This window comes from Strix aluco, chromosome 17 (genome assembly GCF_031877795.1).
Source record: "Strix aluco isolate bStrAlu1 chromosome 17, bStrAlu1.hap1, whole genome shotgun sequence".
NCBI classification, from domain to species: Eukaryota; Metazoa; Chordata; class Aves; order Strigiformes; family Strigidae; genus Strix; species Strix aluco.
Window position 1 is genome coordinate 577,493 of NC_133947.1, and position 16,965 is coordinate 594,457.

At 54.5% G+C, this 16,965-nt stretch overlaps 1 protein-coding gene across 2 annotated transcripts in view; it reads left to right on the top strand.

Moving 5' to 3' along the window:
• The first annotated feature begins 7,470 nt into the window (after positions 1–7,470).
• The window catches only part of CTNNBL1 (catenin beta like 1), a 55,230-nt gene continuing 45,735 nt past the window's right edge, over positions 7,471–16,965 (top strand). Inside the window, exons 1-2 of one of the 2 annotated variants that reach the window (XM_074842928.1) lie at positions 7,471–7,599; positions 15,538–15,726. In XM_074842928.1, coding sequence (XP_074699029.1) covers positions 7,570–7,599; positions 15,538–15,726 — 219 coding nt within the window. In that variant the 5' untranslated portion in view covers positions 7,471–7,569. The remainder of the gene's footprint in view (positions 7,600–15,537; positions 15,727–16,965) is intronic. The other variant, XM_074842927.1, reaches the window with a different exon arrangement.

Here is a 16,965-nt window from a genome sequence, read left to right on the forward strand (position 1 = left end):
GCGCTCGGTACAGCCCCGCAGCCCTGGGAGCGGTGCCCGGGGCCGGGGCTGCGCTCTGCGTCTCCAGGTCTGTCCCAGGTTGTGACGCCCAGGGCCTGGGCCTGCCTGGGGCTGCCCACCCGCTCTGGGTGCTGCAGGGCCGGGGTCCGCCTCCCCACCCGGTGTCCCCGCCGGGCTGCCGCTGCCCTCGCTCAATGTCACACTTGGAACCTGTCAACTTGAAAAAAGGTTTGCAGCCGATAAGCGATCGGGCTGTCAGCTGCGGAGTGCCGCTCGCTCGTGATTTACTGCAACGTCGCTAACGGAGCACAGATTTTTCTTAATCTAAATTGAAAACTACTCAAGTAGAAAAATAATTTCATTGCTTCATCTTGAAGGGGCGGGGGGAGAGGAAAGGGAAGAGCTGGGCCGGGGCAGGCAGGTCCGGGGCTGCCCGCGGCTCTGCACCCCGGCCAGGCAGGGCCAGCCTGGTGCCACCAGCCCCCGTCGCCTTGGGCAGCTCCTACGCCGGGGACAAGCAGCAGCTTCTCCGGCTTGGGCGGGAAAACCCTGTTGCCGTGCCCCATGCGAGCCTGGCGGGAGCCGCTGGCACGTCCCCGGGGGCGAGGTGGGCAGCAGGAGCTGTGTCCCCACCTGTGGGGCAGGGGCATCCCCGTGAGGACACGAGGGCAGTGTCACCTCCCTGCAGCCCAGGAGGAGCACCGAGGTGGTGCGGAGCCGCGGTGCTTGGCTGTGCCACCACGGTGCTCGCTGAGCCCGGGTGCTCTGCAGTGCCACAGGGCTGGCTGTGCCCCAGTGTGCCGCGGTGCTTTGCTGTGCCGTGGTGCTCTCCATGCTCTGGTGCTTTGCTGTGCCCCAGTGCCTCGCTGTGCCGCAGTGCTCCCTGTGCCATGCTGCTCCCAGTGCCACGGTGCTCCTGGTGCCACGGTGCTGTGTGGCAGAGCAGGGCGAGGCGCGTGTCTCCGGTGTGTGGGTGCCTCCGATCTCAGTGAAGAGGCTTTGACGGTGACGGTCACCACTGGTGCTTTGGGTCTGGCACATAATCCAGCCAGCAAAGCTGCGCACCTGCAGCTCCGTGGACGTGCCAACACCAGGTCTGCAGAGGCTCCCGGGGCTCCGGCCCCGAGCCAGCCCCGTGTTTGGTCAGGGACTGCGCCAGCTGCTCCGGTGGTTGGGCGCGTTGTGCGTGGCAGCGGCATGGGGATGCTGGGGCAGCCACCGTCCCCACCACGTGGTGCAGGAGGCCCTGGCAGAGCCGGCGCCTGGGCTGGGGCTGCAGGCAGGGGATCACTTTCGGCAGCATTGAAGAGCTCACACTCTGCTTGGAAAGAAAGTCTCAAAACGTCAGGTCCCCCCGATCCCCCCAGCTCCTTGTCAGGGGCCGACGGCAGGTATTTGGTGGGTGACCGCGGGCAGGCAGCCACACACGTGCCCGGCGGTGCCGAAGCGCCCAGCCCTGACCAAGCTGGATTTGCAGCACAATGCCAGGAGGGGCTGGGAGTGGGAATGGGAACTGGCTGCACTGGTGTGGGGGTCCCGGAGCACGGCTGTGCCGGTGTGGGGGTCCCGGAGCACGGCTGTGCTGGCTGGGGCGGGGCTCGTCCTGTGCAGGAGCAGAATCCGGCTATTTTCCACAATCCAGGAGCTGGGATGGGGTGTGGGGAGGGGGCACCCCCCAGGGCTCAGCTCCAGGGTGGTGGGGTGCAGCCTGGCCCCAGCCCCCTCGAGCCTGCGGGGACGGTGGACGCCGGTGCAGGTGAGGATGTGCTGCCTTGCAGAGAGATTGGTAATTTGGAGCACAAGCGAATTCTGGGAGCATTTGCTGAGCTGGATAATAACGTGCCCAGTGAGCTGCATCCCAAGCACGCCGCCAAATTAAAGAAATTTTTTTCCCCTTTAATTTAAAAGTCACCGTTGGGAAATCTCTGTCGGCCTCAGCAGTGATTTCCCCCCAGGCTGGCTTTCTGGAGAAATCTTTAATTTTGATTGTCACACTTTGTGGAGTTTAACTCGGGGAAGCAGAGCCATAAATAAGGCGCCGCTCTGGCACCGAGGCTCCAGCTGTGCCGGGACAGCGAGCGGCACCGGCGTGGCTGGGAAGGAGGGAGCAGCCTGGCCACGGCCATGGCCACTGGCCACGCTGCCAGGCTCGTGGGCACTGGCCACCCTCTCCCCTTGCACCTCTTCCCCCTCTTTCTCCCCTGCCCACCCTCCCCTCTGCTCGCCCCAGCCCCTCGCAGCCCGATTTCACAGGTCAGCTCCCTTTAATTAGCCGAGTCCCGTCGCCCCCCGCCCGCCCGCCAAACGAATCGGTGGGTTCATGAAAATCTCATTAACCTCAACGCCACAGCTGGCTTCTCCTGCAGCACCTACCCCCCCCGGCCCCGCGAGCGCTCTGCCTTGGCACCCCTGCACCCAGCACGCAGCCCCCAGCCCCCCGGGACTGTGGGGCTGTGCCGTGGGTCTGGAGCGGGTGGCGCGGCCAGCCCTGGCTGGGGGGCAGCTCCCGGGGCCGTCCCGGTGTCTCCGCTGCCTCCAGCTTGGTGGAACCGGCGAGCGACCCTGGCGAGGGGCCTCTGCTCTCCCCGCGGGGGCCTGGGGAGGAATCGCCTGGCAGCTCCATTAGCAATTAAGAAAAAAAGGGAAGAAATGCTGGTGCCTCCCTTTCGGCGCGGAGCCGGCGTGGCGGTGCTGGGGTGAGCTCTGGAAAGGTTACAGCCCATTTGCATTTTACCCTTCAGTAATTTCAACACTTACGGGTGCAATTAAGAGGCAAGCCTGGCGTTATGAAGCTATCAGCGCGCAGAGACCTGAATACTAACAAACCCTGGTGCGTTCCCATCCCCGGCCATCCGATCCAGCCCTGATAACGCCGCAGCGGTGCCGGCGGATTTCCACCGGCTGCAGTAATGGGCCTCGACTCCATTAAACGCACATTTTCTAACTGGTCTGACAGCCCAGCCCTCCCCAGGCCGTCAGGGCGACGGGTTCGGTGCTCGCTGCGGGCAGGGCACCCGCGGAGGGGAGCGGGCGTTGCCGTGGCAGGGTGGTGGCAGAACCGGGGCTGGGCTGGTGCCGCGCTCATCGCCCCAACGAAGCGTTTGATCCGATGTTGCCCTCGGGAGGAAGAGCCCTGGGCCTGCTTCGTTTTACAAGCGAACGGTGATGTGGCAGCACAGCACGGCCCTCCCGCGGGACAGGGGGTCTGCGGCGCTCAGTGGCCCCCGGCCCTCCCGTGGGGGCACAGGGGCTCGGCAGCCGCTCCCCTTCTCCCGCGTCTGGGACGCCGGGCTCAGAGAACGGTCGTCTTCTCCTTTAAGCTTCGTCCCACTTTAATTGGGTAGTTTTGAGCCCTGGCTCATGATTTCTGCAGCAATTTGGTCTGAGATTTCTTTCTTTCCCTCCATTATCCACTCTGATTAACTCAGCTGCACCTGTCAGCTTTTATTCGGCGGCGCGGGGAGCGCCTGTGAGAACCTGTTAAAATGCATGAGTTTTATCACAGCCGCGCTTCCCTGGCCAGCGATGCTGAACTGGGAGGGAAGGGGCTGCGGGAGCGGGGCTGCGGCGGGGGAGCCGTGGGCTGCGGGGGCCCCCGAGGCGGGGGTGCGGGTGCCGCAGGGGTCCTGGGGTCCCCCTCTCTGTGTGGGGAGCCAGGCTGGGAGCTGGGCTGGGCTGGGGGGGCCCGTGGGGTGCAGGCAGCTGTGGGCAGGGCCCTGCTGCCACCCTCCGCTGCCAAGGTGCTTAGTGGCTGCAGCTTTTCCACCTTGCGAGCGCTCATTTTACATTCCAGCTATAACTTGTTCCCTTTTTCTCATTTTAATAAAAACGAAAGCATCCGGAAACACTGCTGCACCCAAGAAAGAGTGAGATCTGACATAATTAAAAAGTGGCTTCAATCAGGCTGTTTTCCTAATGGTTTGTCATATCAGCCCACACCGCCCTGCACCCCCCTGTGCTTCCAACCCCCTGAGGCATCATTTACATTTCTTAATAACCCCTCATTAATATTCATGATGTGGGGAGGGTAATAACGGCTGAGTGCACACCACTAATTCAATTTCAGCGAGCCTCAGTGTGTTTAGTTAATCACCGGGGGACCTGGGTTACTCAGTACAATTATTTATTCGGAATTAGATCTCGAGGCATCTGGATTGAAACTTGAACTCGGAATAAAATTAAACTGGGATTCTCCTCCTCGCCTCCTCCTCCCGCCGCCGCTCCCAGCTGCGGTGCTGAGCATCCCCCCGCGGCCCTGCCGCGCTGAGCCGAGGAACCACCATTTCCACACCGGCACTCGTGCCGCGGTGCCGGGACCGTCGCAGTGGCTGGAGCTTCTCCCCATTGCTGGCGGCTGCCGGGTCCCGGCTCCTCCGTGCCCGTCCCCAGGGCCAGAGCCGCGGCTGGGGAGGCTGTGGTGCCAGCTGGCAGCACCAGGACACCAGCTGCTCGTTGCTGCCTGTTTGTGCCGGGGCAGTGAGAGGAAAGGGGTCGGGAAAGGTCCAGTTTGGGCTGTCCCAAGACACTCCAGCGCCCTGGGAGTGTCCCTGAGGGAGCAGGGAAGGTGCTGTAGGTCACATCCCCTCTGGCCGGGCAGCCCTGGGGCTGCAGGGCCGCAGCCAGCCCCGAGGGCACTGGCGATGCCCCCCTGGCCTCTGCAGAGGGTGGGAGCCTGGGGACGTGGATCCAGGGATCCTGCTCTCCTGACCAAGCCGAGTCACAGGGTTTGCTCCAGCCTGTCCAGAGCCTCCAGCCCCTTCCCGCAGCTTTGCCGCTCGCTCCGCCGCTGCCTGGGAGAGGCTGGTGCTGCCCCCATGCAGAGCCCCCTGCCCAGGGCAGCCGCCTCGTCCCCATCCTTTCATTTCCTTGAGGGCTCTTTTTATACTTTGATTTTGCTCCTGGTTTCGCTTTCTAATTCAATAGTTTGTCCCTGTGCTCCAACTGCCCTTATTGGATAAAAACTCTGTGTTATTGAATCCTGCCCTGCAGCACCTTGGTGAGAATTGGGTTTCCCGGGCAGCGATGTGGCGGTGGGGCGCATGGTGAGGCTGGCAGAGCGCGCGGCCGGGGGGGACGCGAGGAGCCGGGGGGGCTGGTGGCTGTTTCAAAGACAACCGTGCTGTGCTCTGGGGTTCCCCACGCTGCCCCCCCCTCACCCAGCACCCCGAGGCTCGCAGCGCTGGGAAAAACCATCACGGCAAGAGGAAAGCCTTTGCTGGTGACTTCTAGATGCTCTTTGCTGACAGAGAGGGGCTGGGGGCTGGGCCCACGGGCTGGGACCCTTCCCCCGGCAGCACCACGGCTCGGCGGGTCCGTGGGGCTCCCCCCGCCCTCCCCCGCCACCGCAGTCCCCAGCCATGTCCCAGGGCCTCGACTGCCCTCCCCGCGCGGCAGAGGGACAGGGGGTGCTGGCGCCCAGCGTCTGGGTTGCGTTCCTTCCTCTCAGCGCTGGGGTTCTCACCATTAATTTGCCTTCGCAGGCGCGGGGCGCTGGGCCGTGCCTCTGCCGGATTTCCAGCCGTCAGGGCGAGAACCGGCGCCTGAGCTGTTGTGCCCTTCCCACGGGGCTGTGGATGCCTGGCTATCGAGTTTTGTGTAATTCGGTTAATGCAGCAGCCACTTCTCAAATTCCTGACTTTGTTTTTCTGTACATCCTCCCTGGCCTCACAGTCCTCCCAGGGAAGCCGATCGACCATTTTCTATCCCTTTGTCTAACGAGAAGCCTCAGGCGGGAGGTGCCGGCCGCGCTCCCTGCACTCAGGTTTCCTTTTTCCAACCTGAAGATGATTCCCTTTGCCTGACTCCCGCCCAGCGCTGGGTGCGTTTCCACCCCTCGGGGTCTGGCAGGCCGAGGCCGGCGGCCCCGCACGGTGACGGGGCGTTGGCAGCTCGTGAGCTGGCGGCGGTTGTGCCGTGCCTCGTCCCGTGCCAGCGCCGCGCAGCTCCCGCCGCCGCGTTCCCCGGCCCCGCGCGTCCCGCCCCGTCCCGGTGCTGTCAGGTCTGCGGCCGCGCAGCCTGTCCCCACCCGCAGCTCACGTCACCCGGCGCACCCACCGCCGCCAGACGCGGGACAACACGTATTGAGGGTGGTGTGCCGGGGGAGAGACGATTTGAGGGAAATAACAGGGAACAGGGAGGAGAAACGTGGGCGCAGGAGGACGGCGGTGCCCGGTGCTCCCGTCGGGGCGGAGGGTCAGCCCCCACCTCCCGCGGTGCCACGCGTGGTGTCGGTCACCGCCGCTGCTCCACGGTCCCCAGGACGGGTCCAACGGCGACGCTCTGGGCTCACAGCTGGTGAATTGTCTGAGCGCCCCGTAAAGCCGAGGCAGATGATCCAATAATTATCTTCTATTTATCTCATCTTTAACATGCAGATTTGTTGAGTTAATTTTGCCATGACTGATATCTCCCATGTTTTATTGAAACAACAGGGGATGAGAGGGACTTCTTTGAAAACATTATATATATTTTTAATTTCGTTGAGTGTTCTCAAACCAGATTCCTACTGAGATAACTGCTTAATAGCTACGATCATTATGGTATGAAAAATTATTTTAGCTCAAAACTGTTTTTTAAAAGCATAGCTGAAATAAATTCAATAAGATTTTGGCCAAGTCGACTCTCTTCTAATTATTCATATTTGTTAAATTGAAAAATGTCCTGATCTGTCTGTGGCTCTGCATCTTGTTGAATTACAGAGCTATTTGTCATGACCTCAGCAAACAGAGGGATGGTCACATCCCTCCCGCTGCACTCAGCGCTCAGTTGTTGGCCTGTTCTCAAGGTGACAGCGGTTAATGACGCTGTATATAAATAGAATTGTGTTGTCAATAAATGCTGCCAGCAGCCTCCTGCGTTCCCAAGCCTCAGCCCCGGGAAGGATTCGCAGAAGGTTACAGAAAACGCATCAAAAGAAACCCCTGATTGCGGGTGCCCCCGCTCTGCAGGGGTGTGGGTCGGCTCCCGGGGGCTTCGCTGCGGTGTCGCGCTCCCCCACCTCGGGTGACGGCAGTGCCCAGCCCCGGTGTCACCGCGCAGATGGGACCCAGGGTCCCCACTTCACCCACGGCACCGGACGCTGCTGCCGCCGGGGCTGCGGCTGGGGGCAGGGGGGTGCCCGCGGGCCCCGTCCCTCGGGAGGGGACTCGCCCTCCCCATCTGCCGCTCCCCCTCGGTTTGTGACGACGTTTCGCTCGGGCCCAGCCGCCCCCCTCAGCCAGGTCCCCGGGGACCCCCGAGGTGCTGCCCGGGCCCGGGGCTGTGGGGCGGCCCCCGGGGTCAGCACGGCCCGTTGGACGCGGCTGCCGCCCCCCGCTCTCCGCCCGCGCCGCGCCGCGCCAGGGCCGCCTGGGCCCGACCCCTGACCTCTGCCCCCTGACCTTTGCCCTCTACCCTCTGCCGCCCTCAACCATCCCGGGGCTGCTTTACGGCAGTGTGGCGCCTCCCGCTTCTCGCTTTCCGGCAGAGTGGCGCCCTCGCGGCCCGCCTGCGCTCCCTGCTTTACGGCACGCTGTCGCGCGGCCCCAGTCGTTGGCGACAGTTTCCCGGTGGCGGGGCCCGGTCGGTGCCATGGACGTGGGGGAGCTGCTCAGTTACCAGGTGAGCGGCGCCGCGGCGGCTCCCGGGGGGCTGGGGCGGCGGTGGGGGGAGCGCCGAGCGGGACCGGCGATGGCGAGGCCCGTCAGGGCGGCGGGGCCCGGCTGCTGCCGCGGGGCCTGGGCCGGTGGGAGCGCGGGGAAGAGCCCCGGGGCCAGCCCGGCCCTTCCTGCCGGCACGAGCGCGGCCCCGGCTGGGAGCGCGGAGCTGCCCTCGCCCGTAGCCCCCCGGCGCGGCAGTTCCCGGCCCGGCCGCGGGCCTGTGGCGGGCGCTGAGCGGGGCCTGCCCGGCCGCTCCCCGTGCGCTCTCACGGGACCCGGTTACGGTGTCGCGGACTTTTGGGGGCCTCTCTTGCCCCCTCCTTCAGAGAAGCAGTGCCCCGGTGGGACCCGGTTACCGGGGGCTCCTCGGGGTCACGACTGTGCCGGTTGGTTTGATGTCCTCGCTGCCGGGCGCCTGTTGCTTGTTTCATGCTCGTGTTCTCGTGCTTTTCCCCTACCTGTTTTATGACAAAACCTATTCAATTTGATGTTTAACAAAGTGTTTTAAAAAAGCTTTCTTATAAAAATTTCGTTTCATCTCGTGAGAGTTTCTCTTCTCTCAGCACCTGATTGTTGTGTGTTGGTAGTTTGGGGGGCAGTTTAAAGCAGAGGTGGTAGATTGCACATTTATTGTCCCAGGAGCGGGTTTAGCCCGTTCCCCCGTGGGTCGGAGAACGAGAGTCCTGATTTGCAATGGGGGTTTGATACTTCTGCTGCAATTTGTGCGTGCGGTAGTGCTGGCTTGGACTTCAATTCTTGGATAAACTGCAACAGTGGCTTTTCCCTGCTGAATCGGTGGGTAAGAAAAGGACTCTAAGACATTATAGGTAGATGGAGTGGGGGAGTTACGTGACTAGATCTGCTTCTTAATTCATAGCCCGGGATCTCTGTGGGACGAGGTCCTGCGTGCTCTCCTGCTCTGCTGAGGTGAGAAGAGCGTCCCACTGTTCAGGACGTGTCTGCGCTTTCAGAATGTGTTATTTTGAGATGCACAGGGAAAGAGGGAAAGTTACCTCTGGGTTTGAGAAATTTCCCATCTTCTTTTCCCGGTGGTATAAAACCCTGGAGTATGGCTGTAAGAACAGTCTTTGAGAACTTCACTAGACTCCTCCTTGATTCAGCTCCAGGCTGTTTCCTTCCGTGGATCGCTCTGTCTCTGACATCCTTCCCGCTTCATCCCTTCGGGTGGTGCTGCCAGCGTAGTCCTGCCTTCCGGGGTCTGCCCTAATTTTGTATTTCTCTACCTACCATTTCTTCTGTGATTTTTCAGTATCAAATTAGAATGATCATTTCTCATGTTCCTTTAATTCTTTGGTCTCCTCCGCCTCAGTTACAGTTAATGATGTTGTCCTGTACTTGGTCTGTGGTGTCATTTACACCTAAGGCACAGGAAGGTAAATCTGTGTTGAGCGTTTGTTTGTTGTAGGTTTTTAACCAGGTTCTAGTCTGGGTTTTTTGTTTGTTGGTTTTACTTTTGCTCTGAAAATATGAAGTCTGCAGGACTGCCTTCAGCTCTGGAGGAAAGTGTGCATCCCCTTCGCGTGGGTCGCTTTGATTTGTACAGCTTTCCACTGGATGCACTTGCCGTGCGGCGATGTGGGGAACTGCTTATGACAACGTGGGGCTGTGTTCTCTGGGGGCTAGAGGTGAAGAAATGCTGCTTAGCTGCTGGGTATTTCAATTTTAATTTAGTTTTTTGCTGCTGGAAGTATTCTTAGCTGCGGGACAAAACATTCTGCAGCTTTCAACCAACTGCTTAAATGGTTCCTGAAGGGTTTGTCCTGGCTCTGTGCTCTCCTGGTCTCTCAGGTGGATGCAGATGGGTCCCGTGTCAGCGGGTGAGATAACGCTGCAGAGTCAGTGTTGGATTTCAGTGTCGCTGAATCCAGGCCTCCAGAATTAGGTAAAGGGGTGAATACAGGTGAAAGGGGTGGAGGAGCAGAAGGCAGATAAATCACTCTGATTCTGAGAAAACGAGATTCCCTTCTGTGAGGGGGCTTCTGGCTGAAAGATGGAAAAAGAAGTTGGAAACAACAGATTTCGCTGCCACCCTTCCTGCGTGGGTCAGGCGTCTGCCACGGCTCTTGGAGACAGCGAAGCCAGTGCCCTCCTGTCTCGTTTTTAGAAATGTACATTCTTGTCCACTGAACGTGTAAAATTCAGAACAATCAGACTTCTGTTGTGGCTGTGCCACTGAGGGGATGCTGCCCAGTGCGTGGCAGGTAAATGAAGTGAGCGTTGCTGCGGGCTGCTGCCTCTGGCGGGAGGCGGCTCAGTGGCTCCTTCGACAGCTCCTGACCTGCTCCAGTTTTCTGTCTGGTGTTGTAAGGTTGGGCTGGAGCGCAGGTCCGGGGGGTTTCCTGTGCGGGGCTGAGGCGTGGCTCAAGATCTCCTCGTTCCCCCCTGGTGCAGGGGTGGCACCGGCTGTCAGACGGGTGGGCTGGGTGGTGGGTGGTGTGCGCCTCGGCTGTCGGATTTTAATCTGCTGCAAACGAGTCACTCTTCTCAGCTCCCCTTGGCGCTACCCGGCATAATTGTTTTTCTCTTACACTGTTTTGAATTTGTCTCCTCTAAATGCCTAATCTGTGCCCTTGCTTAATCAAGATGTTCTCCCTCAGTGCCAAACTTGGCATGGAAGATTTCAGGCGCTGTGCCACCAGTTCAGCACCAAGTGTCTGCCAGAGTGGGGAAAAGGAACCTTTTGCAACAAAAAATACAATTAAACAGCACCTGGCAGTTTATACAAAGCTCAAGAATCCATAAACTTTATGTGTTGCTGCAAAACAGTTGCAGATGGTCTAAACCGATGATTAAATATTGCTGCTGTTCTGCCCAGAAAGGCTGTGCCCAGATCCTCTGCGCCTGGTCTCCGATTAGGGAGCGTAATTGAGGGGACACAGCCAGCTCCGGTTTTTTCAGAGATCGCTTTCAATTGTCTTGCGAGGGAATAAGCGAGATTATTTTAATTCTCATTAAATGCAGATTTCACCACTGTGAGTGATCATTGCAAATCGCTAATTTTTTAATGGAATATTAGTAAAATCAAATAACAAAAGAAGCAGTAAATAATGGGCTACGGTCTGATGTCACCGAGCCGGGCGATCGTTGTTTGATGGGTTGAGTGAGTTTGGAGTGGGATGGGTCTCCGCCTGTCAGTGGCAGCACATCATGATTTCTGCTGCTGGGGTAGATAATTTACTGTAAATTCGCGGTGTAATGGATGCATCTGATGGCAGAGGCAGCTCAGCTGAGCGGGCTGTTGACGACTTGCAGCCTTATTACCCCAGTAGCTCTTGTCCCGCCGACGGGTTAAACAGAGGAGCCATCACTGTCTCGGCCGCTGGCGCGCGGCGCTCGGCCGGGCTCTGCTCCCGGGCAGCACAGGCCCCCCGCTACGGATCCGGTGTCCGTACGCTAACGGGGTTGTGAGTGAATCTGTAGTTTATTTCTTGATGCGTTGTCTTTGGCCACCACAGCGGAGTGCGTGCCAAAGTCTGTCAGGGAAGGGCCCTGCCCTGCGCCGCGCTCCTCGGGGCGGTGTGGAGCCCGGGGAGCGAGTCTGGGGAGGACAGGGCTTCATTCTCTCTGAAGTCCGTGTGGGTACAGTGCACATTTTTCCTTTTGTTTGCCTCAGTTTGTGTGATTTTGGACGTCTTGGGACTTCCTGAGATGTCTGGATTTTCCTGGTACCAGGAAAACCAGGTACTGGTACCAGTTCTTCCAGTGTTTAACGCTGAGATCCTGCCCCATCTTCTTCAGGAAGAAAAAACAATGAAAAGTAAGATTGATAGCAGCCTGATTTATCACGAATGTTGGAAACAAAATGAAGAAGTTATTGAAGATACCTCTGGAGGTTTGGCGCTTGCTTTCGGGAGTCCTAAATGGGCAGCTGATGGGTAGCTCTCTGCAGTGGCTCTTGAGCAGGCTGCTGAGATGTGGTCACAAAAGAAGCTGCATCACTTACAAAGATTTGTTTCAGATTTCATTAACAAATAATTTCTGAGCTTCACAGTAACAAGGTTACTTTCAAAGCAGGTGTCTTAGTAATATGACACTCCGTTACTGAGACTTCTCTAAACCTTCCTGACGTTTGGAGAAGGCTGGAAGCGATCAGGGGCCTAAGCATTGTGTTTTCAGCTTCTAGGGGATACTTAATCCTGGAATTAATGTGCAATCGCTGCTTTGAGGGAGACCAGGCAGGGGCCCTGGGCAGATCATTGTTCCCTGATTTAGGAGGTGGTTTCTCTCCCCTTCGCCGCACACGGGCGGGTGCTGCCGGCCGCGGGGCAGCTCTGCCTGACGCGGCCGGTGCGTGTTCCCCGAGCGGCTCCGCCACCCGGAGCCTCAGACCCGGGCTGTGACAGCCTGGGACGTGTCCGTTCGCCTCCGAAGCAAGTACAGCTGAAGACTAGAAGAGAAACAGATAATTCTCCCTTTACCAGTCACCAGCTTTTGTTTACTTTATTGTGTTTTATCAATGTTGGCTTTTTTTAAACCCTTTTGTATTCGTTGTTTTTTGCGTGGTGATATCAGTGTTAGATTTAAATGAAAATGTCTTCTGAATAAATTACTGTGAATGCATCGCATTCAACAGGAACAAAATTAAGCTTAACTAACAAAACAATTTAAAAATGCTTTTCTTGTGCGTTTTCTAATGAATTCCATCTTCTTGCCAAATGCACCTTAGCACAACCGAGTAAAAAATCCCCACATTTTATTTATCAAATGATTAACTTTCCCTTTTCTACCAGAAAGGCAAAACTTGTGTAGATGTGTGTGAAGCTTACAAAATTATTTAAATAAGCGTGTTTAGACACAATATATGTGTTTGCTGAGCAAAATGCCCCAGTCTTAGTGCAACAATGAGCGTGTGCTTAATTCTTGTTGGTTGGTAACAGTCCTTCAGGAAATACAAACGCAAACCAAAGATGAAAACCAATGAACAGAAACTAATGCTTGCCTTAAATCAGTTGTTCCTGACTGTGCATCTCTTGTGAAATGAGCAGAAACCCAGGTGTTTCACTTATGCCTTGATTTCTTAGTTTTAATAGTGCTGGTTGGAAAACTGCAATATTCTGAGGAAGGTTTTGCATAACATCAATAACAAAAGGAAAAACCTTAATGCCTGCTTAATAGCGTTTCCCCGGGAATTCAATTACTGTCTATTGCCAATATGTTGGCAGCATTAATAATTGCACGCGGGGCACTTCCGTAATTTATCATAATGATTTCTGTTATGTATTGTAGAAGATTCTTCCCCCCCAACAATGCATAAATACAAAAAGGATAAAATAATTGAGATTGAAGCAGGGTGTAAATTCTGATACTAAGGATTGTGTACTCAGAGGAAATGGGGTTGGTTTCATGATGGAGTTTTAATTTAGATTTTGTTCTGGTGATATAGTCCCTTCCCATGGTACATTACTTTGCATCTGACAAGCCACCAGCTCCCTTGGTCCCTCATTACAGCTGCCGTCTCACGGAGGGTTTTGTTCCTTTCTTAATGTTCAGAAATGAGAGCGAGGAATGCGATTCTGACTCCCCAAATCAGGAACATCCAAGGCAAATCTTGCGGGGCTGTTTGCTGTAATTTCAGGACTTACTGTGTCACTAATTTCTATGTCTGTGTTTGTAATATTACTCTGTCAGAGGTGGTTTACGATGAGTTGGGTATTGCTGAGGAGTGAGAGGAAGGACATAGGAAGGACAGAGACCTGTGGGCCATTAAGGGCACTGAGTAAGGAATATGTGTTTACCAAAGTTTTTTCCTTAGATGATGTAATTTAGAAGAGCACCTTTTTTCTTTTTCTTTATTGGGTTGCTGATTGCTTGGGGAGGGTTTGAATTAGTGGTTGTTGACAATAACACATTTGTTTCCAAATGGATCTATGTGAAATTGTATTTTAATGTACCTAGAAGATAAGTAGTAGGAATCTGCTTTAAAAACACCCCAACAACAAAAAAAACCTCAAACCAACGCCCCAAACCCTCCAAGCAAATAAATTTTTCATTTCAAAGAATCTCCGGGTCTGCTTCTACTTCACAGCTATTGAATTATGAGCTGAGTAACGGCTTTAAAAGTGCACGGGAGCACTTTAGAAGGGTTTTAAGTCAGGAGTGTACCATCCGTAATGGAAACAGCAGAGAAGATGGAGGGAGGAAGGAGATAGATAACAGGGTTTGAATAGGTCTACCTGGGAGCTTCTTGAGCTTTGATTTGTGCTGATGTGTTGGCTGGGAAACTTGATTCTGCATCTTCCTCAAAGTGGTGACAACATGGTGACCCTGAAAACACCATGATCTTGGTCACTCTGCTGTCCAGTCTGCTTCTCATTATAAGTAACACTGTAAGTGATTTCAGGGGGATCTTGTTTTGGTTTGTTTGGGTTTTGTTTTTTGTTTTACATCTGTCCTGAAAGCAGAGTTTGCTTGAGAGCAGAGCTTTCATTTGCTAGCTTTTCATTTGTAGTGAAAAATAAATCCATCAGTCTCTCTGGGTTGTGCAGGGCATGCCGCTGGGGTCTGCAGCATGCTCATCGGAATCGCAGCGGGATTGCCTTATGAGCCTGAAAGATTTATTACCCTTTGGGGCCCAAAAGTTCCCAACCTGCTGGGGAGCTGGAAGTTCCCACCTTGACGCCCGCACTCGTGCTGGACCTGGCAGGAGAATGGCACTGTCACCTATTCCCTCTGCACCCTGCTTTGAACCAAACCCGAGGAGAACCCAAATCTCAGTTAAAAAGCAAATCTTGTGTTCCTGAAAGCACGATGGGACTGCTCTGGTTTCAAACAGAGGGTTGCACAGAGCAGAGGAGCGGGGTCTTCCTGCCAGATAATGTTTTATGAAATGGGCTGGACAAACGTTAGACCTAACGGTGTTACGAAATCATCTATCAGGCAACTTGAGCAGTGATAGAAAGTAAAAATATTTTTCTTATTGTTTTCGTTGTTCTTAACACATGGGCTCCTTTTAAATAGTAAAGAATTAAGCTTTGTGTTCCTGTAGTTACAGAGCATGGAGTGCTCCAGCACTCCCAGCTTGGTTGTCCCTCAAAAAAGTATGAGAGACCAAATTTAATATCCTTGTAGTTTTTGAAGGGAGAGAGTTTTTCCTTCTGCAAATTCTTTCATCCCTTTTTGCCTAAATTAAAACATGGGATGAGGGTTAATGGACTTTTTCTTGTGCCTGGCAAATTACCTTTAATTTTGATAATTGCATACGAATTGTGGAATAAAACAATAGGCTGTTCCGAGCGAACGCTAAAGGTACGGGCACCGCGTCACCTGGTGCCGAGCCCCCCCAGAACGGCAGCGAGCAGCGCTGCCTCTGTCCTGGTGCTCTGAATTGGGCTGGGTCTGTGCGCAGGTGTCAGCAGACTTCAGACAGAAGGCTGGGGGAAGTCAAGGTGAATTAGGATGCACACAAGAATTCGATACAACCTCCTATACTAGGTGGGTAAAAAATGATCTTTCACTGCTCTCTGCTTGAGCATATTGGTCTTCTGTCTGTAAAAGATGAGGTTGTCTCAGCTGGTGTAGCTGATGCCGGGGCCTGAGGATGGTCAGCTGTCCGGCCGCTGAGCGCTTCAGTTTGGCCACTTCTTCTCTTTGAAATACCAGTCTTTGCTGCCTCTGGGGATATTTTCCCGTGAATTGTGTTCATAGATCAAACAAGGTAGGATGTTGACATAGCTCTTGGCAGAGCCATTCATCTACTCATGTGATGTTCCACTTCACTAAATTAATTTCCTTTCCAGTTTTCAGAGTTGTTAAGCGTTGTGTAAGCAAATGTTTTAAACAAGTTGTAAGAATTTCCTCAGTATGCCTTGTCATATTGGTATTCTGGTTTGCCAGGATCACAAAAGGCTTGTATTCACTCACCTTATTTCTCTGACTTTAGCCTAACCGAGGGACAAAAAGACCCCGTGATGAAGAGGAAGAAGAAATCAAAGCACGTCGGAAACAAGCCAGTGCACGAGAGCACAGTCGTCACAGGGAAGAGGAGGCTGTTGCGCTGGAAGAAACTGATGACGAGAAGAAGAAACTTCTTCAGATAATTGAGAGGGATGGAGAAGAGGAAGAGGAGGAAGTAAATCACTAGTGTCCTGTGGGAAAGGGGAGGCAGTGGGAAATAAGCAAACACTAAATCACTTTTCTGTGATTTCCATTTCTCACCGTGTAGATGATGAGGCTGATGGTTGTGGCTTTACTTTCCTGCCCGGGGGGGTATTCAGTCATTTCAAATGGGGCTTCTCAGAGATACCCTTGGAAGGTCTAAAGGGGGCGGGAGGGGGGCAAAAGGGAGGGGGAAGGGAAAGCTTTCAAGCCTAATCTTTGTTTTAGGCTGGGAACACCCAAATCACCTTCTAAAATACATTTTTAGGAAATAGTTTCTGTGTTCTGAGTGGTTTCCTAGCTCTATTGTTCTCATCACTACCCCCAGCCGTGCAGCTTCTCCCACTCTCCCCCTCTTCGTAGCTGTGCAGCAGCAGCAGCAGCAGCAAATAAACAAACGTTCTTCTATAGGAGAAAGGGCTGGGGTCAGAGGAGGGGGGTAGCAGCTGTCAAGGGTAAATGATTTCAAGCCTTGGAGACAGAAATCCAATGCAGCATTGGCCTTTCTGCCAAGGGCCAGGGAAAAGATCACTTTATAAATGTGACACATGGATTGGTATAAATCTAGAAGATATTTGCTTCCTGCTGCCTGTGTCCTGTTTGATAAAAAAACAAGTGATATTCACCACTGCAGAATCATGTAGCTTTGTAAAATATCATTGTCCTTTGTATACAGCATTGCTAGCGTTCGTCCCTGAAAATCTCCCTCATTTTTTTGATGTTGAGCTATTGCCATTGCAGTTGTTGCTGATAGCAGAGAAAGATAACACAGGATTTCTGTAGCATTTGAGCTCCAGGGAGGACAAATGGACGCAGCCAAAGTCCTCTCGACTGGCTGGAGTCTTGTGGATTCCTGCAGCGTACAAGTCCCTCGTTTTTGTCAAGTGGAGTTCTCCCACCCAGACATTTTAAGGGCTGGAAGTCCAAGGTTTCTTTAGAGACAAAATCTCTTGTTTATTATCCTGGAATGCAGTTCGTGTAAGTGCCATCAAAATGGGCTTTGTACCAGTAAATCTGATGGAAGGAAACAAATCTGTAGGACACTCTAATACTGAATGCAAATTAAATACAAGATACGGAGCCGATCCTAATGGAGATATTGCAGTGATATATGTTAGAGAAAGCAAAGAATCAAATGAAATAGAGGGAAGCAGTGTCAGCATGTGTGACTTTGTGTATGAAGGCCCATTGCAGGAAGAATCTGGTTTGGGCC